Consider the following 22,961-nt stretch of genomic DNA (forward strand, 5'->3'; position numbering starts at 1 on the left):
CACACGATGGGCCAACCCGATTTGAGGGTTCTTTATGATAGTACCTGGCACTGCTGATTTCGCACCGCAGTTCACAACGTTGAACGTGCACACTCTTTTTCATCGAGCATGCATTCTTATAATACGAAAACAAGAATGATCACATTTCTATAGTTCGACATCGTGCCCTGCAAATATCAAACAAGACCCTTGAAGTTGGGTATATATACAACTAAGAACAGACACTAGCATAAGGTGATATGACCAAAAATCACACATGGTTATTTTCCACATGCACCGGTTTGACATCTCTCACATGCACCTCCTGCTTTCTAAGGTCAGTGGACTTGAGGTCCCTCGGGTGAACATCACCCCCATTTCTCTTGATCTTATCACTGATGTTTGAGAGTACGAGTTTCTCACCAGCGCATGCTATAATGAGATGGAGAATATTTGACACATCGAAGTTGGCCCTGTAATGTTGTTTATCTTGATGTTCTTGATGATACTGAAGAATACTGTAGAATGCGCAGGCGAAAGTGAGGATGGTGATAATGGTGAGCGGTATTGTAGCGAGCAGATATGTCGGCGACTTCCTAGTCCAGCGAGTCCAGCCTATTGTCGATATGAACATGGTCCCGTTGACTGGGGAAGAGAGGTTGTTCGGGATGATATTATCGGGGAAGCTGCCTATGGCCATAAACCCGGAACGAAGGAACTGTAAAATGATGCTAGGTCAATTTAGACTACATTGGACAGACTAGCGACCTCACCGTGGCGGAAAACTCAACAACACCACGCCAGTAACCCTTCCCAAAATCATAAGAAGTGGATCAAGACAGTATGTCATGAAACTGATGAGCTCAAGGTAAATCTGTGTGTCATTAAGATTGTTGTTGACGGATTTGGTAGTGGTCGACGAATAGATGGAGTACAAGGTATCCCCAATGGTACTGCTCGTAAGTCCCTGCGAGTCGATCGACTGATACCTGGCAACTCCAGCGATAAATGACAGTAGCTCGGCATTCTCTGACTGGAAAGAAGTGGATGAGATGACCTCGGAAGAGATTTGTTCGTTGGAATAATCGGCGCGGACTGTGGTCAACAGGGGAACCACTTCGCACACGCTTACTTTAAGGAAATCATACTTGTAAAACCCTTGTGTGTAAAAATGGCTACAGAAACAGATTCGGTCAATGACTCCAAACGCACATATTTCAAGGGCTCACTGAAGCTGGTATAAGTTTGGTTCATATCCGTTAATCCTGGGCACACAACAGATGGAAGAAAGCCATTCCCTGGTAAGTTTCCGCTTCCATTTGCATCCACCAAGGTCACATATTCGTACACTGTCGAGGTATCTAGAAGCCGTCAGTGAACTCGAGAAAAGATATCCAATATCCGAACTTACTGGTACCACAGTTTGCACGGATATTCCACAAGCGAAGACCGGTAATGGGGTTGTTGCTCGAAGCAGCTGGGTTGGTATAGATGACATCAGAGTTCGTGTTCCAAAGGTACTGCATTTGGCTTGAGTCAATGGCCTGGCAGCTGACATTCGCTGTTAACCCTTGTTGCCACATCGAATAGTTCGTGCTGAAACCTTGGGGAATGGGTGCCCTGGAGTATGATCCGGGTACAACTCCTGTGTTGACTGTAATATTTCCACGACCCCCCCTAGTTGCACAGTATCATAAAATAGTTTAGAGCGAACTGAGGGACTGGACGTACGAGTAGATATGTTGTATTTTGCACCGAAGGTAAACCCTGCAGCAGCAACTCCACTGAGCATTCCGCCGATATCGAGAATTTCGAAAGCATTGTCCTGGACTTCGTTATCCCATTTTACAAACCACTTGGTAACTCGAGTAGAGATACATACTGAAAGTCAGACCATTTGCCAGAAATTCTTCGCGGAGCAAGGTGGCAAACGCGCTTCCAGTTATGTCGATTTCGGAACCATTCAACTGTACTGGCCACATGAAATAGACCGGTGTCGAGTGGTCCACCTATAAACCTCATTCGAATAAGATCTCGACAATCATTTCAGAGAAGACGCACCCGGCCGTTGAGAGCCTCAGCATCCCAACTACAAACAGAGTGAAGAGTGTCAATGTTTTATGTTTATGTTGCAGAATATGAGAGCCCTGAGCCAAAGAGACCCAAGCGCTCAGGAGAGTTAGAGAAACGGGCTGGCATATTCGATGTCTTAGTGCCTCTTTGACCGAAAGCGTGAAAAGACTGGCAGAACACTGACTTCTCACTAACTATCGGTCGCAAAGAGCAAAAGGTAGACTGACATAGTAGTGGCGATTGATAGCACAGTTGCTATCGATGTGACTAGCATTGTTACCTCTCCAGGATAGTTCCTCATCAACTCGCAGACCGGATTGGATGGAGTATAGCATTCATAGTAGGCAACTGCACCAAGGAATACGTACGTATCCCAATGCCATGATGAAAATCTGGATAATGATGATAGCTGTGTAGCCCATAAATTTGGGGTGAATATGAGACATGACAGGATGACGGGTAGACGCAAGAGCCATGCTGTCTGTCACTTCGATGGAAATGTTATATACTTGACCCCTGCTGCATGTACGCGATGACGATGATCAGCAACACAACTACTCTTTATTACCAACATGGTAGGTAGATACAGACACGTTGCGTCATTTGAAATTTTGATTCGCCCCAGTCATGTCCTCGGGAACTTGAAGCCTGGAGACAGACATGCTAAAATTGTATGGGATCCAACCTCCCCCTTAAAGTGACTCTCAGTTAAGGGTTCAGATTCATAGATGGTCGCAACATACCATACGTCAAAGACTTGCCTGCCGGTTTGCTTTTGTCAAAAAATTAAGTTTCGGTACTATAGAAATTCCGAAAAAGCTCACTGGAACGCCGGCTTAATTTCCTATATTGCACCCTTGGCGCGCTGTTATACCAGCTTTAGATCATCCTTCGAGCTTTGAGGGGAAGGAGAGGGCATGGCACATGCGAATTGAAGAAACTTCGCCCTGATGAGTAGAGCGGTATGTGTTTATTGAAGCTTATGTAAGTGGCTGAGCTTCAAATTTCAAGCGCCATGGCAGATGAAAACCCACCCTATGTGAGTCTGACTACGCACAGGCGCTCGGAAATGTAATGGAATCCATCATGCATTGCAAGGTACTAGGATGCGGTTCCTCCACCGGCCCATCTGCATTGTAGGCTGTAGAGGATACCCCTAACCGTTTCCTAGCCTGCTCGCCAATTCCCCAACGTGTCAAATCTCGATCTCTTCATTCCTCTTCCATCATGGTACTCAAGATACCCTTCTACTAGCCCACAACAGGCGGATAACGTCACGGCAGTCAAACACAATATTGTCTCCACATGGATGTCGCATTTCATTCTTCAAACTGGCAATAACAGTAACAGGTAAAGTTGACAAACAGAAACAGGTGGACAAGACACTTTTAAATTTCTTCCCGGCCATACGTGCTGACTTAGATAGTACGGTGGAGATCAGGGAAACTGACAAAGTCAAGGTCGTCGGACACTCGAGAATTAATCTGACTATCCATTCTGAAAGGGCGAAAACACCACAGGGCGCCCATAAAGCTTTAAAGCCTCATCCAAAAACAATCTATGCAGTGTCCGTGGATGCCTCCAATGGAAAACTATGACGGATGAAAAGTGGCGCCTGGCGGTGTTCTTAGCATCGTGCAAGGAGCACGAACAAGGAAGTGGACGTACCTTGAATTCGGAAAGCAATGAGGCTACTGTTGGGAACATTTGAGGTGAGTACATGATAGCGAGTATATTTCCGATTGACCAGCACGTTCATATTTGAATAGGAGATCTACCGCCCGAACCGTTTTATGGCAGATCCCTTTCTACAAGTTCTGAGTCTTATGACCTACGACTGTGCGGCCCGACAGGAACATACGAATTGAAAAACTTCGAGATCTGAACATGGATCCGAGTTGACTGACTTCTACCTCCGAGTCCCACTGACCTGAGTAACGAGGCACTGTCATGATAGTATCAACAAAATTTACATAGAGTGGATCACCACATGCAAAAGGCCAAACCGCGCTGTATCCGATAGCTGTGCACTAGGCACTGTGGAGAGGTAGTCGTCCATCAGAGCATAGCGTTGACTGCGTGGGTTGAGCATTTTTTGATCATACCACTGGTGAAAGGGCCTCCAAAGTTGAGGCATAAAATTAAGGATCCACTAAAGCGTGCAAATAACCTCGGGCGCAGGAAGTTGAACGTTGTTGTAATGATGCATATAGCCGGGCGTGTCTTGGTAAGTTCAGGCCAGGGATCAGTGCACTCAATATGGAACGTTGCAACGTTGAATATTGATTGCGCCATACGTATACGGCTAGATGAATTCCCTCTGTGGTAAGTATAATTTTGTTCTGTGCTTCTAGTCTATGTGCATTATAAAGCTCTACATTTCACGGAACTGATGGTGTAGCCGAGAGCCTTCGTACGGGATGCACGAACATGATCAAGATGGCGGCAGTCTTCAGTTTGGCTGAAGACTTCGTCTACTTCCATATCACATCCTAAAACCCAAAACAATCACATTTATTACTCTATAGTTTAACACCGTGCCCTACAAATGCCAAACAAGACCCTCGATGATACAACTGAGAACAGACACTACTGTAACGTGATATGGCTGAGAATCATGCATCTCCTTCAAGTTTCACTTCTCCCACAAACTTTGAGTTTGAGAGCCGGGGGAAGTCAAACTCGTCCAGTTGAACCTTCTCAACCTCATTGTTCTTGATCGCATTCCCATTCTTATGCTTGGCGAAATGTCCGAGTTTGAGACTCTCAGCAGCGCATAGCATAATGAGATGAATTGTGTTTGACACATTGAAGTGGGCCTTGTGCTTTCTAGATCGATGTTCTTCCCAAGTCTCCAGAAGACTGTACAATGCGCAGGCGAAAGTGAGGATGGTGATAATGGTGAGCGGCACTGTAGCGAGCAGATATGTCGGCGAGTTCTTAGTCCAGCGAGTCCAGCCTATTGTCGATATGAACATGGTCCCGTTGACTGGGGAAGAGAGATTGTTCGGGATGATATTATCGGGAAAGCTGCCTGTGGCCATGAACCCGGAGCGAAGAAACTGCAAAATAACGCTAGGTCAATTGAGACTATATTGAACAGACCAGCGACCTCACCGTGGCGGAAAACTCAACAACACCACGCCAGTAATCCTCCTAAGATAGTCATAAGAGGTGGATCAAGGTTGTATGACATAAAACTGACGAGCTCAAGGTAAACCTGTGTGTCATTGAGATTGTTATTGATGCGTTCGGTAGTAGTCGAGGAATAGATGGAGTACAAGGTATCCCCAATGGTACTGCTCGTAAGTCCCTGCGAGTTGATCGACTGATACTTGGCAACTCCAGCGATAAATGACAGTAGCTCGGCATTCTCTGACTGGAAGGGAGCGAATGAGATAACCTCAGAAGAAATTTGGTCGTTGGAATAATCGGCGCGGACTCTGGTCAACAGGGGAACCACTTCGCACACGCTTGCTTTAAGGAACTCATACTTGTAAAACCCTTGTGTAAAAATGGCTACGAAAACAGGTTCGGTCAATGACTCCAAACGTGCATATTCCAAGGGCTCACTGAAGCTTGTATAAGTCTGGTTCATATTCGTTGGTCCTAGGCACACAACAGACGGAAGAAAGCCATTCCCTGATAAGCTCGCATTTCCATTTGCATCCACTATGGTCAGATATTCGTATGCTGTCAGCGTATCTAGAAGCCATCAGTGACTCAAGAAAAGATATCCAAGATCTAAACCTACTGGTACTGCAGTTTGCACTGATATTCCACAAGCGGAGACCAGTAATGGAGTCGTTGTTCGGAGCAGCTGGGTTGCTATAGATGACGTAAGAGTTGTTCGTGTTCCAAAGGTACGGTGTTTGACTCAAGTCAATGGCCTGGCAGCTGACATTCGCTGTTAACCCTTGTTGCCACATCGAATAGTTCGTGCTGAAACCTTGAGGAATAGGTACGCTGGAGTGTGATCCGGGTACGACTCCTGTGTTGACCGTGATATTTCCACCGGAAAACCCGAGACGAGTACCATCAGCATCCGGAATTCCATCCGAACCGGAAAATGCCTCGATGGTAGGCACGACCCCCTCTGGTTGCACAGTATCGCAAAATAGTTTAAAGTGAACTGAGAGACTAGACGTACGAGTAGATATGTTGTATTTTGCACCATTAAAATTGAATGTCCCGGGAAGACCGAAGGTAAACCCTGCAGCAGCGACTCCACTGAGCATTCCACCGATATCGAGAACTTCGAAAGCGTTGTCCTGGACTTCATTATCCCATTTCACAAACCACTCGTTAACTCGAGTAGAGATACATACTGAGACCATTTGCCAGGAATTCTTCGCGGAGCAAGGTGGCGAACGCGCTTCCAGTTATGTCAATTTCGGATCCATTCAACTGTACTGGCCACATGAAGTAGGTCGGTGTCAAGAGAGTTGTCCACCTGTGACATCACTCAGATAAGAAGAAAGGTCTCGACAATGGTTTCAGGGAAGACGCACCCGGCAGGTCAAGAGCTTCAGCACCCCAAATACAAAGAGTGTGAAGACCGTCAATGTCATGTGTCGATGGTTCAGAATATGAGAGCCCTGTGCCAAAGCGATACCAGCGCTCAGTTGGATTAGAGAAATGGGCTGGCATATCCGATGTCTTAGTGCCTCTTTGACCGAAAGTGTGAAAAGACTGGTGGAAAGATCACATCTCACTGAACGATCAGTCGAAAAGAACAAAAAGTAGACGGACGTAGCAGTGATGACTGATAGCACAGTTGCTATCAATGTGACCAGCATTGTTACCTCTCCAGGATAGTCCTTCATTGCCTCGCAGACTGAATCGGATGGAGCAAGGTACTCATAGTAAGCAACAGCACCAAGAAATCCGTATCCAAATGCAAGGATAAAAATCTGACTGATGATGATGACTGTGTAGTGCACAAATTTGGAGTGAGCATGAGATACCATAAGAGGAGAGGTAGACGCAGAATCCATGCTGTCTATCACTTGCATAGACACCATATATACCTGACCCTTGCTGCGTGCACGCCATTGACACAGCCTGGACTATGAAGATGATCAGGAACGCAACCACTCTCTGTTACGAACATGACAAGTAGATGTACCTTCCCGGTATGTGTTCATTGAAGCTTATGTAAGCGACTTGCTAGTGTGACTACGAGACTACAGATCTTGGTATAAATGGCATAACAGCTCGATGAGTTGGCGCAGACGCTATTACCCGGCTCCGTTCGAGGCGCTCGGAAGCGTGATGAAATGCATCATGCATTGCTATGATATATGAAGTTGCTGTGTCATCGACGTAATTCCTACGCTAAGGGTGCAATTCCGGCACCGGCACCTGCATGGTGGGCCGTACATGATGCATGATACCCCTAAAGCCCTCTGGATCCTTCCATGCTTGCCAATTCCCCCACGTGCCGAATCTCGATTTCTTCATTCCTCTTCAAGCCACCATGGTGCTCAAGACCATACAGCTGCCCTTCTGACCCGCCAGCCGCAGTACCCGTGATGAGGCGAATGGGGCCGCAGTCATCAAACACACAACATTGTCTCTCCGTAGATGTTGCAGTTCGTTCTTCAAACTAAATCCGACGGCAATAACAGCCCGATCATCGTAAAGATGACAAACGGAAACACGTAGATGAGACGCCCTTCTTTCAATGCCCAGTGCAACTTTCTGACTGTCAATCTCAATGGTCAACCTGCATCCTGTCAGGTGCGATTAGTCTTTATTGATGGCCCGTTCGAGCATGGGGTATGGAAATTTCACTCATACTGCATAACAGCTTAGCTCAAACCTGACTGCTCTCAAGCTAATGTGGTTCAACTTATCGCAAGCCAGATAATATTGTGTGCGGAGAGGTGAATCGATGATAAGACAATAACGACCGTTAACTTATATGATGAACGCATACTCAAAAGTATCGTGTTTAGCTACTTACTAGTACTCAGATATTGATGCGGCCCATTTCCAACAAAAGATCTGCAGCACTGCATGCCATGCGCCTACGCAGCTACTGGGACCAAAGAAATATACTCAACATACACTTGATCATTACAGGTCGTAATAGACACGAAGCACAGCGGACGGACAAGCTTGCTGGACATCGTGGACTGCCAAATTAATTAGCGCCTCAATCACCAAGAATTCTAGTCCATGTCATCTTCAGCGTATTCCCTGTGACGTTTCAGTAAGCCATGTTCTTCAACCACAAGGCTTCAGCCCATAGTATGTTGCCACAATCTCAGATGACGTGTGTCCATAGTAATTCACGAATCATACTACATCGAGGAGCAACGCACTCGCAAGCAGAATATCTTAAAAAGGTCTGCAAGAGACCGCCAAAGGCCATGTTCCTCACAAGTTCGGGAATCCCATATTCGCAGCCCAAGAAGCGTTTTGCGTTCCAGAAATCGACGGAGGATAGTCGCATGCTACACATCATCGAATCCCGCAAGTCCCGATCCATCACGGAGCTCCATGGTGAAGAAAGCTGTCAAAGGTGCAGCTCACCACACGTAATATCAGCAAATGCCTCTGAAGCAGTACTGCAAGACGGTCCTGATCGTCGATTTGCCACAATGGTGCAGTGAGCAGCATACATTCATGCCAAGCTTCGTGTTTGTAGGTCGAAAGGCCCTAAATGCACCAGTAAGTGGTTCTAAATTAATTAGAATCCAGGGTGACAAACTCAAATACACGATCCAGTGTTCACTCGACGGTTCTGTATGGATGCAGATGGAACCTGCTGGGTGGTTGTTTTTGTTGAACCTGCACCATGTGCATAGACTGTGATGGAACTTGCTCTGTTTCCTATGGCAGGCATTGACGAATCGAGGATTGGGCACTGTCGTGGTCCCATGATATGGTTGTTGTGACCAGGCAGAACCTTGATTAGCAAGTCAACAAATGTTATTCCGCACCATAGAGCAGACTGATCGCTTGCGCTCGAAGAGTTGTACGAACGACATCTTCAGATGAAGCTGTATTGATCAAGTAGCAGTCCTGTAACGTCTTGAAGTCTCGACAAAGGTTTGGGTGAACCGATCTGACATAGCTCGCACATTAATACATTCTCCCCTAAAGAGAGTTCTAGCAGCTGCTCGAGCGATACTTCTTTGTTGAAATTGAGAACAGCTATCACGCATCTCGAATACATATATCAGCTGCATGCCAGGCATGCGACGAGGGATACATTCCCCTTAATGTGAGATTGCCGGAGGAGCAAGCAACATTTCGAATAGCCTGGGGAACATCAAAAGATCCAAGAGCGATAGCGCAATCTTGACATTATTTCAAACTTCATAGCAGATGCCGGGAAGCAGCAACCATGCTTACCTTGATATATACTCGGTTACATGTGTCACCGGTTTTATCATCGCCCTAAACCACCCGAGGGGCCGTTGCCCTTGCTCATCTCCTCGAGGTGACTTGATATCGGGCGGTGTGTTGAAGTCAACTCCAGAGTCTAGGGTTTGAATGCAAAAATGAGGTGCCTTGTCCCATGGAAAGCGACAAATCCCAAAGGGATCTTAGCATGATAGGTCCAACTGCCTCGGTGGTGATTCAGGCCTGTGCGTCGTCTAACCACTGCATACAATTCCTATAAAGGTGTAAAATAACGGTGGATAGTGTCAGAGACGTGTAAATTGTCATTGGTGGAATATCGTGCTGTTCCTTTTGTTGTATCGCTGAGAAGGCTCTAATTCTGCCCGAACGACAGTTTATATGCATGATGATGAGTCATCTGAGACGCGCGAGCTCGAGATACCGACATCAAATCGTAAACCGAGGCTTCCAAAAATGCTGTACAGTCTGACGGTGGAAGCCTCTCGTGCCCGAGATATTGGAAATTGGCCACAGAATTGACAGGCTGTTGTCGTGAGTTAGATACTAAGGCTGATCAACAAGATCGACGGTCATTGTGAGGTGAATGCAACAGTACCGTCCTGGATATCAACCAACACCAATTTCCCAGCTGGGACAATCTGTGCACAACATACACACGGGCTGCATCTCAATGACTCCAGGCTCATCTACCGTTGCGTCCAGTTATGATACTCTTTTTATTTCTCCAGGACGTACCATGAGTAGGGGCAGAAACGGGAAATACACGTCCGACCGGATATTAATCACAAGCTCCTTATTGAACTCGAGAAACCTCAAAAACTCGAAGAGCTTGGGAAGACATGTCACACGACAGACGTCCCATCATCAAGGGACTCCAGATCCGACACGACCAGCGAAACGGGAGGCACGATCAAAGGCGAAGTCAATATCAATGACAAATTAGAAGACGACGAAGGCAGTCATGATGCAATGGTTCCGGTAATGCAGTTGAAGAGCTGAGAAATCAAAAACAAACATGTACATACGATTCGGACCGGCTATGACTCGGGACTCGGGATCGTGATCACCGACATAAAGAAAATCGCTCTTTTTAGCTCCTGGAAATCATTCCATCGACCATTTTCATTTTCTCTTCCTATACTGGACGGCTCAACATATGACATCCTGTCCCTTATGCTGTTAGATCAATTGGAATACGTTGTGCCATATCGAACGATTGAAGAACTTAAACGATCCTGGCATGGAAGATGCATTGGTACATTCACTGCCCGGCTTGAACATCTGCATCGTACACAGACTGACTCAACAGCGTGGAAGCTCCTCTCCAATCTCCTCACCCTGCACTGCACACCGTGGTAGCAACCCGTATCAGATTCCTTTACCCGTTGAACTGCTGTAATTTCAATTTCACATCTTCAGTGCACATCACAGTTTTTTCTGACGTACGGACGGCTGTAAACGCATTCCCATAACTGCATACTTCCCTGCAGAAACTGACCAGCTCGTTCATTCATTCACTGACACAGTGCGAAGCATGCCATTCTTCATGATTGCAGACATCAGGAACTCTTGGGCAGCTTGACGGCGGTTCACACAGTTTCTTTGCTTCCTCATTTACCTTGACAACGACCTTCTGGTGGAAGCTTTTTTGTTCGACGCACATCCGCGCGCTGGATCCGCTGGTGGGATTCGGATCTTCTGCGTTTATTGGTGGTCAGATCACAGGAGCAACCCCTGGGCCCAGATTTATATGCTGATGTTCGGTGATTATCCCATGGTCCCCGTCAAATTTCACCACGCGTAGATGGGGTGAGCAGAGGAGGTCATGTCGAGGCCTTGTGGCCTGTACATGTGTTTGTACTGAATTTTTTTCTGTATTACCGTTACGGACTTGCACAGGCCATCCAATGTGTACAAGTCTTGAATCTGCGGGTCGTCAATAACATTTGCAAACGACTTAACATTGGCTTTTGATTCGTTGCTTGAACACCCGTTGGTTCTGGCAGTCACATTCACGTTCGGACTCAGTTTTATAGGTCAGGGTGAAAAGGAAATGAGGTGGTGCCCACTGCCGGCATGAATTGCGATTGATTCCGCTCTGCCGTGGCTTTGTTGATGCCGGTTGCTGGCCTCCTTTAATCCTATTTTATGTTTATTTTTGTACGCACACCAGTCTTCTCTGAGTCGGACGTTAACGTTGACCTCGAGTGTGCATAGGTCAGAAGCACGGAATAAAATTATACTTGCCATAGAGGGAATTCATCTAGCCGTATGGCGCAATCAACATTCAAGGTTCCATACTAGTACTGATCCCTGGCCTGTGCTCGTTGAACTAAGTTAGGTCCGGCCCCGGGTGATGTATACGCGCTATTACAACGTTCCATTCTACCTCACCCTGCTCCGTCCGAGATTATTTGCACGCTGTACCACGGCTACCAGGTTAACGTTGGCGTCAAGTATTAGACCCCAAGCGTATTATACCTCAACTTGAAAGTGCCTCGTTGCTCAGGTCAGTAGCACTCGGAGGCAGAAGTTAGTCGACTCGGATCCGTGTCTAGACCTCGAAGTTTTCCAATTTTGAATTTCCTGTCTGGCTGCACAGTTTGTAGGTCAGAACTTAGGGGAAAGGAATCTACCATAAAACGGTCGGACAGTTCTATTTGGGTGGTAGGTCTCCAATTCAAATAAGTGCTCTCTTGCTTAACGAGCGCATTTATAAAGCTGGCGCTCATTTGTGGGGATCACAGTTCCATTCCATCAAGTAGTTCACATGCATACTGCACTGCAAATGCGTTTCGCCGTAGTGACCGCCGAAAAACCCTCATATCATCCGTTAATCGCGCACAGGTTCGACTCAGCCGCCCACTCCCATGCATTTTTAACTGTTTGAAAAACTTCTCCGATGACGGACGGGTCCCGACCGATTGTATCACCCGGCTCCACAATAAAAAATGAGGGACTCTAAACCGTCGATCTACTCATGGATCATTCAAGTTTGCAAAAGGAATGCATCAGAACGTCTCATGAACGCAACCGACCCACGCATGCTGCCCAGCCATAGATGTCAAGCATGGAAGATGAACGTGCCGGCCATTCGGAAATATGTCCTCTATCGTGTGGTCACAGCCATAGACGCCAAGCGTGGAAGTGCGTCGCGAGAAATGAACATGTCAGCTATTCGGAAATATGTCCTCTATTGTGTGTTCACCTCAAATGTTCCCAACGATAGCCTCGTTGCCTTTCGAATTCAAGGTATGTCCACTTTTTCATTTGCCCTCCTTGCACGATGCTAAGGACACCGACAGGCACCACGTTCATCCGTTGTAGTTTTCCATTAAAGGCATCCATGGACATTGCATAGACCGTTCTTATTGTTTCTGGATGGTGCTTTATCGGCGCCCTTTGGTGTTTCCAGTACATGGCCCTCTCAAATTGGACGGTCATCAATTCTCGAGCATCCGACAACTTTGACTGTGTTAATCTCCACCGTACTATCCGTGATCACGACGAGGTCAGTTGAAACTTGCGCAAGACGACAACGGTATGTTTTGACTTCATGTTGCCTAGCCTACTCACAATAGAGTCTCGTACAGCGGGTCGACAAGGAGTGAGACTTTATTTCCATGTATTGTTGAAAGCTCGTGGTAGCGCATTCGACAAGATGGTCTCATCCCTGCCGTGAACGATTCTGATTATAGCAGCTCTCCTGTTGCTTAAACCACATACGGACTTGCTTTTACAAGTGGTTTCAATGTGATAATCGACCTAGATCGCCACCTTTTTGGTTCCCCTCTTCGAGGTCTTGGAAAGAACTATACCACCGCAGAAGTTAACTGTCAGGATGGGAATTCTATAGTGCCTATTCTGATACCTTCGATTTCATTTCCCATTGGGGACAACTTGGATGTGGTAAGTGGTAGCAGAGCGTCCAAATGACAAGCAATCATTCACTTAATTTGAACAAAACATCACATTTCGTGTTACAGGAAACTATGTTATACGCCACCTTTTTAAATGCGACCACTCTCGAATTGAACCCAGATACTGAGGACTTTCTTCCGACAGTCCGCAGGCTTCCCAGGCTTCATCCGGTACAAGTTTGGTACACGAACGAGCCCGCCCGTTTACTATGTGCTCACCAATTCAACTTGAAAGATATTCTGATGACAGACCGTACTAAATATGCATTCCTGCCTACGACCGTCTGCGAGGTCGTCCTGCATGTGATGGAATCGGCGAGCATGGAAGGAAGGAAACGGCTAGGCGTATCAGAATTGCGGTCCACCATGTAGGTGCCGGTGCCGGGACCGCACCCCAATACCTTGCAGATACCAGCGTAGGAATTACGTTGATGATGGCACAGCAACTTCATATATAGCGATGCATGATAGGTTTCGTTACGCTTCCAAGCCTCGGCCTGGAACGTAGCCGGACGGTAGTGTCTGCACCGACTCATTGAGCTGCTATGACATCTATACCGTGACTGAGAACTACTGTATAGTCTCGTAGGGCCAGTCGTAAGCCGCTTACATAAGCATTAATCAACACGGAAAGTGTGACAACGCGGCACCGGTCATTCGGTCTCTTCCACTCGCATGTCCCTCGAAACTCGGAGGATGATCTGGACTCACCGTACGCTGAGCATGCAATTTGCTGCAGGTATTAAATTAAGCGCATTTCTCCCAGTATCCCAGTGAGCTTCTTTGAAGTATCCATAGGGCTGAGATTCCGCAAAGGCAAACTGTGCTGGCAAGTTTTTGTATACGTATGTTGGTACCATTCATGAATCTGAACCTCCAACAGGGTCACTCCAAGGGGGAGGTTGGATCTCACATCTTCAGTATGCCCTTGTCTTCAAGTTCCCGAGGACTTATCTAGGGACAATTGAAATTTAAGTGACGCAATGAGAGTGGCTGCGTGGCTGATCATCGTCATCGTGTGCATCTTGCGCATACGCAGCTCGACTAATTCTAGAGTCCGGGCTGTGTCAGTGGCGTACATGCAGCAAGTATATAATATTTCTATGCGAGTGAGAGACAGCTGGATTCTGCGTCTACCTCTTCTCTTGTGATGCCTCATACTCACACCAAATTTGTGCACTACACAATCATCATCATTACCCAGATTTTCATCCTGGCGTTTGGATACGGATTCCTTGGTGCTGTTGCTTACTATGAGTACCTTGCTCCATCTGATTCAGTCTGCGAGGCAATGAAGAGCCATCCTGGGGAGGTAACAATGCTAGTCGCATTGATAGCAACTGTGCTATCAGTCATCACTGCTACGTCCGTCTACTTTTTGTTCTTTTCGACTGATCGTTCATGAAATGTGATTTTTTCCACCAGCCTTTTCACGCTTTCCGTCAAAGAGGCACTGAGACATAGGATATGCCAGCCCATTTCACTAATTCAACTGAGTGCTGGTGTCGCTTTAGCACAGGGCTCTCATATTCTCAGCCATCGACACATGGAATTGACAGTCCTGACGCTGTTTATATTTGGGGTGCTGAAGCTCTTGACGGCCGGGTGCGTCTTCCCTGAAACCATTATCGAAATCTTCTCGTTCGAATGAAGTTATAGGTGGACAACTCTCTTGACACCGGCCTACTTCATGTGGCCAGTACAGTTGAATGGATCCGAAATTGACATAACTGGAAGCGCGTTTGCCACCTTGCTCCAAAAAGAATTCCTGGCAAGTGGTCTCAGTATGTATCTCTACTCCAGTTACCGAGTCGTTTGTGAAATGGGATAACGAAGTCCAGAACGATGCTTTCGAAGTTCTCGATATCGGTGGAATGCTCAGCGGAGTTGCTGCTGCAGGGTTTACCTTCGGTCTTCCCGGGACATTCAATTTTAATGGTGCAAAATACAATATATCCACTCGTACGTCTAGTCTCTCAGTTCACTCCAACTGATTTTGCAATACTGTGCAACTAGAGGGGGTCGTGCCTACCATTGAGGCATTTTCCGGTTCGGATGGAATTCCGGATGCTAATGGTACTCGTCTCGGGTTTTCCGGTGGAAATGTCACAGTCAACACAGGAGTCGTACCCGGATTACACTCTCGCGTACCTATTCCTCAAGGTTTCAGCACGAACTATTCGATGTGGCAACAAGGGTTAACAGCGAATGTCAGCTGCCAGGCCATTGATTCGAGTCAACCGCAGTACCTTTGGAACACGAACAACTCTAACGTCATCTATACCAACCCAGCTGCATCGAGCACCAACCTCATTACTGGCCTTCGCTTGTGGAATATCAGTGTAAACTGTGGTACCAGTCAGTTCGGATATTAGATATCTTTTCTTGAGTTCATTGATGGCTTCTAGATACCTCGACAACGTACGAATATCTGACCATGGTTGATGCAAATGGAAGTGGAAACTTATCAGGGAATGGCTTTCTTCCATCTGTTGTGTGCCTAGGACCAACGGATACGAACCAAAATTATACAAGCTTCAGTGAGCCCTTGAAATATGCACGTCGGGAGTCATTGACCGAACCTGTTTCTGTAGCCATTTTTACACAAGGGTTTTACAAGTACGATTTCCTTAAAGCAAGCGTGTGCGAAGTGGTTCCCCTGTTGACCACAGTCCGCGCCGATTATTCCAACGAACAAATTTCTTCCGAGGTCACCTCATCCACTCCCTTCCAGTCAGAGAATGCCGAGCTGCTGTTATTTATCGCTGGAGTTGCCAGGTATCAGTCGATCAACTCGCAGGGACTTACGAGCAGCACGATTGGGGATACGCTGTACTCTATCTATTCTTCGACTACTACTAAATACGTCAACAACAATCTCAATGACACGCAGGTTTACCTTGAGCTCGTCAGTTTCACATTGCACAATCTTGATCCACTTCTCATAACTTTCTCAGGAGGATTACTGGCGTGGTGTTGTTGAATTTTCCGCCACGGTGAGGTTACTGGTCTGTTCAGTGTAGTCTAAATTGACCTAGCGTTATTTTACAGTTCCTTCGCTCCGGGTTCATGGCCACAGGCAGCTTCCCCGATAATATCATCCCGAATAACATCTCCTCCCCAGTCAACGGGACCATGTTCATATCGACAATAGGCTGGACTCGCTGGACTAAGAACTCGCCGACATATCTGCTCGCTACAGTGCCGCTCACCATTATCACCATCCTCACTTTCGCCTGCGCGTTGTATAGTCTTCTGGAGGCTTTGGAGGAGCATCGAAATCACACCCACAAGGCCCACTTCAATGTGTCAAACACAATTCATCTCGTTATGCTATGCGCTGCTGGAAGTCTCAAATTGGCAGATTTCGGCCATCGCAAGGGGATCAAGAAAAATGAGGTTGTGAAGGTTCACCTGGAGGAACTCCACTCCCCCCGGCTCTCAACCTGATGTTAGAGCGAGGTCGGGAAACGCGAACGGGATGCATGATTTTCAGCCATATCGTGTAATGGTAGTGTCTGTTCTCAGCTGTATGCACACTTAACTTAGTCTTCATCAGGGAAACGTAACTCATTACACATGATTACAGAGTGCTACGAAGCGCTCCGTAGCACTCTGTAGCACGATCTAACCCGCTGATGTTGTTTGACATTCGTAGTGCACGATGTCAACTATAGAGTAATAAATGTGATTGTTTTTGGTTTTAGAATGTGATATAGGAGTGGATGAAGTCTTTCGCCAAACTGAAGACTGTCATCATGTTCGTGCATTCCGCATGGAATAGGGACGCTCTCGGCTACACCGTCAGTTCCGTGAACTATATTGTAGTGAGAATGGTAGAGGTGTACTATCACATGATCCGTATTAATGCATATGTGCTCACCAAATCAACTTGAAAGATATTCTGATGGCAGGTCGTGCTTAATATGCGTTCCTGTCTACGACCGGCGAGGATGTACTGCAAGTGACGATAATGGACGTCACATATGATCGAGGTTGTCCTTTCGAAGACCCGATCGTGGCCTCACTGAGTTCGTCGCGAGACCTGCCACTGCTGTGCTCGGACGCTGATGGCTTTGTCACTGGCAGTTTCTGAGACCTGGTTTCTCTGCCACTGGCGGTCTTCCCTGAACAGAAATACCTTACATGTCTGTTCTCGCGAATGGCATCATGTTCTGAGTCAGCCCGTATGGCCGCCTGGAACAAAGCAGTGCGCTGCTGTTCAGAATGATTTCGTGGATATTTCTCTGCAGAGCCTCAGAGGTGCCACCGCTGACGAGCGGACGATCCCGCTTGTTTGATCATCTCTTCGATATCCTTAGTCGCAGCTCGCTCAGAGTCGGCCCAGAAAGACATCTGCACTTTCGCTTCCTCGAACTCAGTCCCATCCGAAACAAAGCGCAGAAAATAACTCCCTTTGAGATTTTGAAATCTGGAGTGGAGAGAATTTAATTTCTGCTGCGTAAAAACTCCTGCAAAAGCTGACCTGCTCCTGAGATACAAGATACGTATGGCACCTACCTTGCCTATGCTGCCATTTCGATGGTATCCGCAACTGCTCCTGTGACTGTCGTGTCGTTGGCGATTGAGTGCACCATGCCTGGATATTCGGTGCAGGCTCGTGTTTTGAAATACCTGCCGATGACGATGCCGATAAGATACGAGCAGTACAAATCTAAATTCTCCATACGACTCTGGCGTTGTTGTAGGATGAATTTGAGGGAGGGAAAACAGGCTTTGGCAGAGAACGACGATGGTGGCCATACGAGGGTGTGGGCACAAAAAGGGCGCCTTCAATCGCCGGAGAAGGACGAGGGGAGCGAAGATGACGGACGGGTGAAGTTAGGTGTGGTGGAGCCTGAGGGCTCACGCCGCAATAACGCATGCACTGATGAAACTTGACTTGAGAGCCAGAGGAGCACGGATGCCAGCAAGTAAGCAAAGAGATCGGTAAAGAACAACTCGAGTCGTAGGTTGAATGTTTAGGTGGTGCCTTTGGTGTTGACGAACGCCAGAAAGTTGTCTTGTTCATGGTGAAGAGCCTGTTTTTGACGCCGCTGTTCCTGCTAGGGTAAGTGAAGCAAATTTGCAGCTGACAAGATTGTCGAGGTCTCGTCAAGGTCTTGTCATTACGTTCTTACGTTGGCCTTTGAATTGTGATGTATTTCGGATCAGTGACTGATGGTTTAACACCTCATTTCGGAATCGATCAAGGCTCCGAATTCGTATTTGAGTACAATCCCTGAATTAGGTTAACTGTCCGGTACAATAACATGTGTCTACTAGCATGCAATCTGCAAACGTACGTACTTGCATCTCACGCACACTCACTCATATAAAATGCCCTCAATAAATCCTCGCTCCCAATCCCTCACATACTTCCCTTCCCTTCTTTTTTCACCTTAAATATTTGTCGGTTCGATCTGTATCAGGGTCGATTCTGCACCACCCACACTCCTTCTATGATGTCTCCTGTGGCCGCACGCTTCAGGCTATTGCATACCGCTATCATCAGTAGCCAGGCAATTATCCTGGTATTTGGGTATACGTTTCTTGGTACAGTTCTCTATTATGATTACCTCTCTCTACCCGATCAAGTCAGCAACTTGTGGAGCCATTACCCCGGAGAGTTGGCCATGATAGCCTCATTGATAGCAACTGTGCTTTCGGTCACTACCGCTGCGTCTGTATACCTCTTTACTCCCTGTAGTTTTCCATTCACATAGGGATAAACATTTTCCTAGTGCTTTCACGTTTTCGATCAAGGAGGCATTGAGACATCGGATATTGCAGCCCATCTCTCTCGTTCAGCTAAGCGCCGGTGTCGCTTTGGCGAAGGGCTCCATCATGTTGAGACCTGAGCACTTACGACTAACCACCATGACGCTGTTCGCCTTTGGTGTCCTGAGACTTTTGACAGCTGGGTAACTCATTACTGAGAGCAATTTTTGCTGTGTTGTCTAACTTAAGTGCTGATACAGGTGGACGACTCTCCTGACACCGACTTACTTTCTATGGCCAGTTGAGATGCGAGGATCCGAACTTGACATTACTGGATCCGCGTTTTCCACCTTGCTCTTCGAAGAATTTCGAATTCAGGGTCTCACTGCCAGTGCGTATCTCCGCTTTCCCAGTGTTTCGTACATTTGTTCTAAAACGAACAACCAAAGTCCAAGACAATTCCTTCGAGATTCTCGACATCGGCGGAATGTTAAGCGGAGTCTCTGCTGCAGGGTATAACTATGGTCTTCCTGGCACGTTTAATTTCAATGGCGCAAAATATAATGTATCTACTCGTAAGTTCAGGTCCTCGCATCACCTGAAGCTGTTTTGTGATGATGTGTCGTGTGCCTAGAGGGAATTGTGCCCGCCATCGAGGATTATTCAGGTTCAGATGGAATTCCAAGTGCTAATGGCACTCGTCTCGGCTTTTCTGGCGGAAACGTCACAGTCAACTTAGGACCGATACCGGGAGAACACACCAGCGTGTCCATTCCCCAAGGCTTCAGCAGAAATTACTCGATGTGGCAGCAGGGGTTAACAGCCAATGTCAGCTGCCGGCCCATTGACCCGAGTCAAACGCAGTATGGTTGGAACACGGCCAACTCCTCCCTCGTCTATGCCAACTCGGCTGCTTCGAACGACTCCATCACTGGTCTTCGCCTGTGGAATATAAGTGCAAACTGCGGTGCCAGTGAGTTCCGACCGCATACATCTTACCGGTGATTTACTGTTAGCTCCTAGATACGTCCATGACGCAGGAATATGTGACCATGGCGGATGCAAATGGAAATGCAAACGTGTTAAGGAATGGCTTTCTTCCTTCCGTTGTGTGCCCGGGGCCTACGGATCTGAATCAAACTTATACAAGCTTCAGTGAGCATTAAAGCACGCGTCTGTAGCCTTTGACCGATTCTGTTCCTATAGCGATTATCTCACAAGGATTTTTCAAATATAGGTTCCTTGACGCAAGCGTGTGCGAGGTGACTCCGCTGTTGACCACAGTCCGCGCCAACTATTCCAGTGACCTAATTTCTTCCGAGGTCATTTCATCCACCCCTTTTCAACCAGAGAATGAACAACTTCTGTCGTTCGTCATTGGAACTGCCAAGTTTCAGTCAATCAGCTCACAGGGGCTTACGAGCAGCGCAATCGGAGATACTCTGTACACCGTCTATTCCTCAACAACTAATACATCTATCGACGACAATCTTGGAAATCAAACGCAGGTTTACAAAGAGCTGGTGAGTTTTGTGTCGCAAGGTCTTTGCCCACGTTAAGTTTATGCCTTTGTTAGGAGGAATATTGGCGTGGCGTTGTTGAGTTTTCTGCCACGGTGAGTGTTCTGATCCCTTAGGTCCAATCGAGATTGACTCAGCATGGTTCGGCAGTTCCTCCGCTCTGGGTTTATGGTTGTGGGTAGCTTCCCCGATAATACCATCCCGGACAACCTCTCCTCCCCAATCAATGGAACAATGTACATATCGACGATAGGTTGGACTCGGGGGTCGATGATATCTCTTCTCGCTATCCTTCCCATCACCATCATAACCATCCTCACAGTCGCCTGCACTTTGTATAGTATCTTGCATGCTGAGAAAAAGAACATTGGCAATAGGATCAACTTCAATGCGTCGAACCCCCTTCATCTCATTATGGCAGCTGCTGCCGGGGGTCTGACACTCCAAGATTTCGACGACGACGGAATTATCGCCAACGAGGGCATGAAGGTGACCCTACAGGACAACGGTGCGCAGAGAATGTTTGTAGAAGATAAGGTCGTATGATTGCAGGTACCATTGTGCCATGGCAGTTGTCCTTTCATACCCGTATGCCCATTCTTACTCCTGTCTGATTGTAACGGTGGCGCTGTCGCCTATTCATTCCGATTTTATCAAACTCTCTTACCACGCTCCTTTGCTTGTTATTCTACACTCTTTGATGTTGCCATAGGCCAAGTACTTTGCTCCCCATCCTTCACCTTTTCCCCTGTTCCCGCGTCTGCCCGATATTCATTGTTTCGTGGGCCTTAAATACAGTCGTTTTACATTAGTGTACTTTGAACCTCCGAATTGTCTTCTCTATTGTACATGCCACTGTCTTCGAGCCTTGCACGCCACAAGGACACCCCTTCGGTCGGCTCCTGGACGATATAGTGTTTATAGTAGCAACTCAGGAAATAGAATAATGTCTTTTCACCCTCAGCAATGCTGTGTACAAATGACCGTGAGCATTGAGCAAAGGGAGTCGAGCGACACACATTAAATGTAGTTGCATACGCGGGTCGCAGAGGAAACTGTCTTCGATCTACTGTCTGTCATCAGTGAACCGATGAACATATTATGTAAATTGTCATAGTAGACTATATATTGATAACAAACACAACAATCGTCGACAATGTGGCGGGGGGGTTACGTGACATTATACACATCAGCAAAACCCTAACCCTATGTACAGCGCTGCACAGGGCTGCACACTACACAATTTCTCAATAAAACATAATTATTAGTATACCATCTTGTTATATATATGTTTATGACTACATGACATTTATTTTTACATAGAATCAGTACTTCTGTGATGCTATATAGAGTCTAGACAATGTCAGACCTCAGTCATGGAAGAACAAACTTAATTAATATGTACCTAGACAATGTCAGACTATGGTAGCCATATTAGTGTCTAGGTAGTGTATGACAAAACAAAGAACTTACCCTCAGTCGTGGAAGAACGAACTGAGGGAAGAGGGAACAAATGAAAGTCTTTTAAGTAATGGTTTGAATTCCTGCATGATACTCTGCTGGGCCATATCACATTGTCATGTGTTAATGCGCCAATACTCCTCCTCAACGCGATAGGCCTCCTCCTCAACTTCATCATCGTAGACCAAGGTAATCTTGCAAGTGCCCATGATCCTTCTTTGCAAGGCCTTTGTGAAGATGTCGGCGAGGTTCTCGTGTGTCTGAACATAGTGAACCTTCAGTTGTCGTCGGTTGACACGCTCTCTGATAGAATGGTACATGATGTCGATATGTTTCACTTTGGTGTGGTAGGAAGCATCCTCAGTCAAGACAATAGCACCATTGTTATTGCACATAAGTGGCGAAGCGGATGTCTGTGGGAAGCCCAGTTCATGTAGTAGCATTCTGATCCAAGTGACCTCTTTTCCAGCTTCAGATGCCGCCACATATTCTGCTTTGCAGGTGGATAAAGCGACGGTCTTTTATTGACGCGTGCTCCAGGTAACCACACCCAGTCCGAGAAAGCAACAGTAGCCACTCACAGATCGACGGGTGTCCACGCAACTTGCGAGGTCGCTATCAGTATAGGCGAGAAGATGGGTCACATGTTCACCGCCAAGGATGAGCTGGGTAGTGTGACTGCCCTTGAGATACCGTATGACACATTTTGCAGCTTCCCAGTGAGTGGGTCCATATGAGTCCAGGAATTTACATAATTTCTGAATGGCGTATGCAATATCGGGTCGTGTCCCAATGGCAAGGTACATCAAGGAGCCTACAAGTGAGTGGTATGGGGTGCAGGTCATGAGTTCCCGTTCTGCCACTGTCTTTGGCAAGTGGTCACGGTGGGATAGGCATTATCCTGGCTCCA

At 46.9% G+C, this 22,961-nt stretch overlaps 6 protein-coding genes across 6 annotated transcripts; 3 read left to right on the top strand and 3 right to left on the bottom strand.

Moving 5' to 3' along the window:
- Positions 1 to 250: 250 nt before the first annotated feature.
- F5891DRAFT_987109 (uncharacterized protein) lies at positions 251 to 2,528 on the bottom strand (the record flags this gene model as incomplete). Its single annotated transcript, XM_041377860.1, has 9 exons — positions 251 to 697; positions 788 to 1,110; positions 1,209 to 1,340; positions 1,391 to 1,633; positions 1,711 to 1,804; positions 1,833 to 1,988; positions 2,041 to 2,068; positions 2,280 to 2,356; positions 2,421 to 2,528. The coding sequence occupies 9 exons, from the start codon at positions 2,526 to 2,528 to the stop codon at positions 251 to 253; spliced, it is 1,608 nt and encodes a 535-aa protein (XP_041217723.1).
- A 2,017-nt stretch (positions 2,529 to 4,545) lies between these two features.
- F5891DRAFT_1072244 (uncharacterized protein) lies at positions 4,546 to 6,260 on the bottom strand. The gene is made up of 6 exons (XM_041363309.1): positions 6,203 to 6,260; positions 5,807 to 6,148; positions 5,626 to 5,757; positions 5,258 to 5,571; positions 5,170 to 5,208; positions 4,546 to 5,114 (listed from the first exon to the last, which is right to left on the bottom strand). Exons 2-6 carry the CDS (start codon positions 5,979 to 5,981, stop codon positions 4,668 to 4,670), a joined length of 1,107 nt encoding a protein of 368 aa, XP_041217724.1. The 5' UTR covers positions 5,982 to 6,148; positions 6,203 to 6,260; the 3' UTR covers positions 4,546 to 4,667.
- Positions 6,069 to 7,231, bottom strand: F5891DRAFT_1072257 (uncharacterized protein). The gene is made up of 4 exons (XM_041363310.1): positions 6,805 to 7,231; positions 6,560 to 6,744; positions 6,203 to 6,464; positions 6,069 to 6,148 (listed from the first exon to the last, which is right to left on the bottom strand). The coding sequence occupies exons 1-3, from the start codon at positions 7,074 to 7,076 to the stop codon at positions 6,358 to 6,360; spliced, it is 564 nt and encodes a 187-aa protein (XP_041217725.1). The 5' UTR covers positions 7,077 to 7,231; the 3' UTR covers positions 6,069 to 6,148; positions 6,203 to 6,357.
- A 5,149-nt stretch (positions 7,232 to 12,380) lies between these two features.
- Positions 12,381 to 13,721, top strand: F5891DRAFT_987112 (uncharacterized protein; the record flags this gene model as incomplete). Its single annotated transcript, XM_041377861.1, has 6 exons — positions 12,381 to 12,576; positions 12,659 to 12,681; positions 12,791 to 12,940; positions 13,011 to 13,036; positions 13,173 to 13,338; positions 13,416 to 13,721. 6 exons carry the CDS (start codon positions 12,381 to 12,383, stop codon positions 13,719 to 13,721), a joined length of 867 nt encoding a protein of 288 aa, XP_041217726.1.
- Positions 13,722 to 14,068: 347 nt separating this feature from the next.
- On the top strand, positions 14,069 to 16,937 carry F5891DRAFT_125773 (uncharacterized protein). The gene is made up of 11 exons (XM_041370056.1): positions 14,069 to 14,088; positions 14,139 to 14,178; positions 14,233 to 14,714; positions 14,775 to 14,954; positions 15,009 to 15,133; positions 15,186 to 15,311; positions 15,366 to 15,707; positions 15,758 to 15,889; positions 15,944 to 16,257; positions 16,307 to 16,345; positions 16,401 to 16,937. Exons 3-11 carry the CDS (start codon positions 14,500 to 14,502, stop codon positions 16,797 to 16,799), a joined length of 1,872 nt encoding a protein of 623 aa, XP_041217727.1. The 5' UTR covers positions 14,069 to 14,088; positions 14,139 to 14,178; positions 14,233 to 14,499; the 3' UTR covers positions 16,800 to 16,937.
- A 1,684-nt stretch (positions 16,938 to 18,621) lies between these two features.
- On the top strand, positions 18,622 to 21,329 carry F5891DRAFT_126025 (uncharacterized protein). Its single transcript, XM_041370112.1, has 9 exons — positions 18,622 to 19,032; positions 19,094 to 19,273; positions 19,331 to 19,461; positions 19,520 to 19,645; positions 19,705 to 20,043; positions 20,094 to 20,225; positions 20,277 to 20,593; positions 20,647 to 20,685; positions 20,741 to 21,329. Exons 1-9 carry the CDS (start codon positions 18,812 to 18,814, stop codon positions 21,134 to 21,136), a joined length of 1,881 nt encoding a protein of 626 aa, XP_041217728.1. The 5' UTR covers positions 18,622 to 18,811; the 3' UTR covers positions 21,137 to 21,329.
- Positions 21,330 to 22,961: the final 1,632 nt, after the last annotated feature.

The sequence above is a fragment of the Suillus fuscotomentosus genome (assembly GCF_016647785.1).
Source record: "Suillus fuscotomentosus strain FC203 chromosome Unknown F5891scaffold_144, whole genome shotgun sequence".
NCBI lineage: Eukaryota > Fungi > Basidiomycota > Agaricomycetes > Boletales > Suillaceae > Suillus > Suillus fuscotomentosus.

What these genes read in the sequence shown, in the direction of transcription:
- F5891DRAFT_1072244 (XM_041363309.1), bottom strand. Translation starts at nt 5,981, where the DNA reads ATGTGGCAACAAGGGTTAACAGCGAATGTCAGCTGCCAGGCCATTGAC. An exon ending in CACAGGTTTACCTTGAGCTC is followed by an intron (nt 5,209 to 5,257) that starts GTCAGTTTTATG and finishes TGACTATCTTAG; the next exon opens with GAGGATTACTGGCGTGGTGT. An exon ending in TTGTTGAGTTTTCCGCCACG is followed by an intron (nt 5,115 to 5,169) that starts GTGAGGTCGCTG and finishes GTTATTTTGCAG; the next exon opens with TTTCTTCGCTCCGGGTTCAT.
- F5891DRAFT_1072257 (XM_041363310.1), bottom strand. Translation starts at nt 7,076, where the DNA reads ATGGTGTCTATGCAAGTGATAGACAGCATGGATTCTGCGTCTACCTCT. An exon ending in CTATCAGTCATCACTGCTAC is followed by an intron (nt 6,745 to 6,804) that starts GTCCGTCTACTT and finishes TCTTTCCACCAG; the next exon opens with TCTTTTCACACTTTCGGTCA. An exon ending in GCTCTTGACCTGCCGGGTGC is followed by an intron (nt 6,465 to 6,559) that starts GTCTTCCCTGAA and finishes TCATGTGGCCAG; the next exon opens with TACAGTTGAATGGATCCGAA.
- F5891DRAFT_125773 (XM_041370056.1), top strand. Translation starts at nt 14,500, where the DNA reads ATGCCTCATACTCACACCAAATTTGTGCACTACACAATCATCATCATT. An exon ending in CCAAAATTATACAAGCTTCA is followed by an intron (nt 15,890 to 15,943) that starts GTGAGCCCTTGA and finishes CTGTTTCTGTAG; the next exon opens with CCATTTTTACACAAGGGTTT. An exon ending in TTGTTGAATTTTCCGCCACG is followed by an intron (nt 16,346 to 16,400) that starts GTGAGGTTACTG and finishes GTTATTTTACAG; the next exon opens with TTCCTTCGCTCCGGGTTCAT.
- F5891DRAFT_126025 (XM_041370112.1), top strand. Translation starts at nt 18,812, where the DNA reads ATGATGTCTCCTGTGGCCGCACGCTTCAGGCTATTGCATACCGCTATC. An exon ending in CTTTCGGTCACTACCGCTGC is followed by an intron (nt 19,033 to 19,093) that starts GTCTGTATACCT and finishes ACATTTTCCTAG; the next exon opens with TGCTTTCACGTTTTCGATCA. An exon ending in TCAAACTTATACAAGCTTCA is followed by an intron (nt 20,226 to 20,276) that starts GTGAGCATTAAA and finishes CTGTTCCTATAG; the next exon opens with CGATTATCTCACAAGGATTT.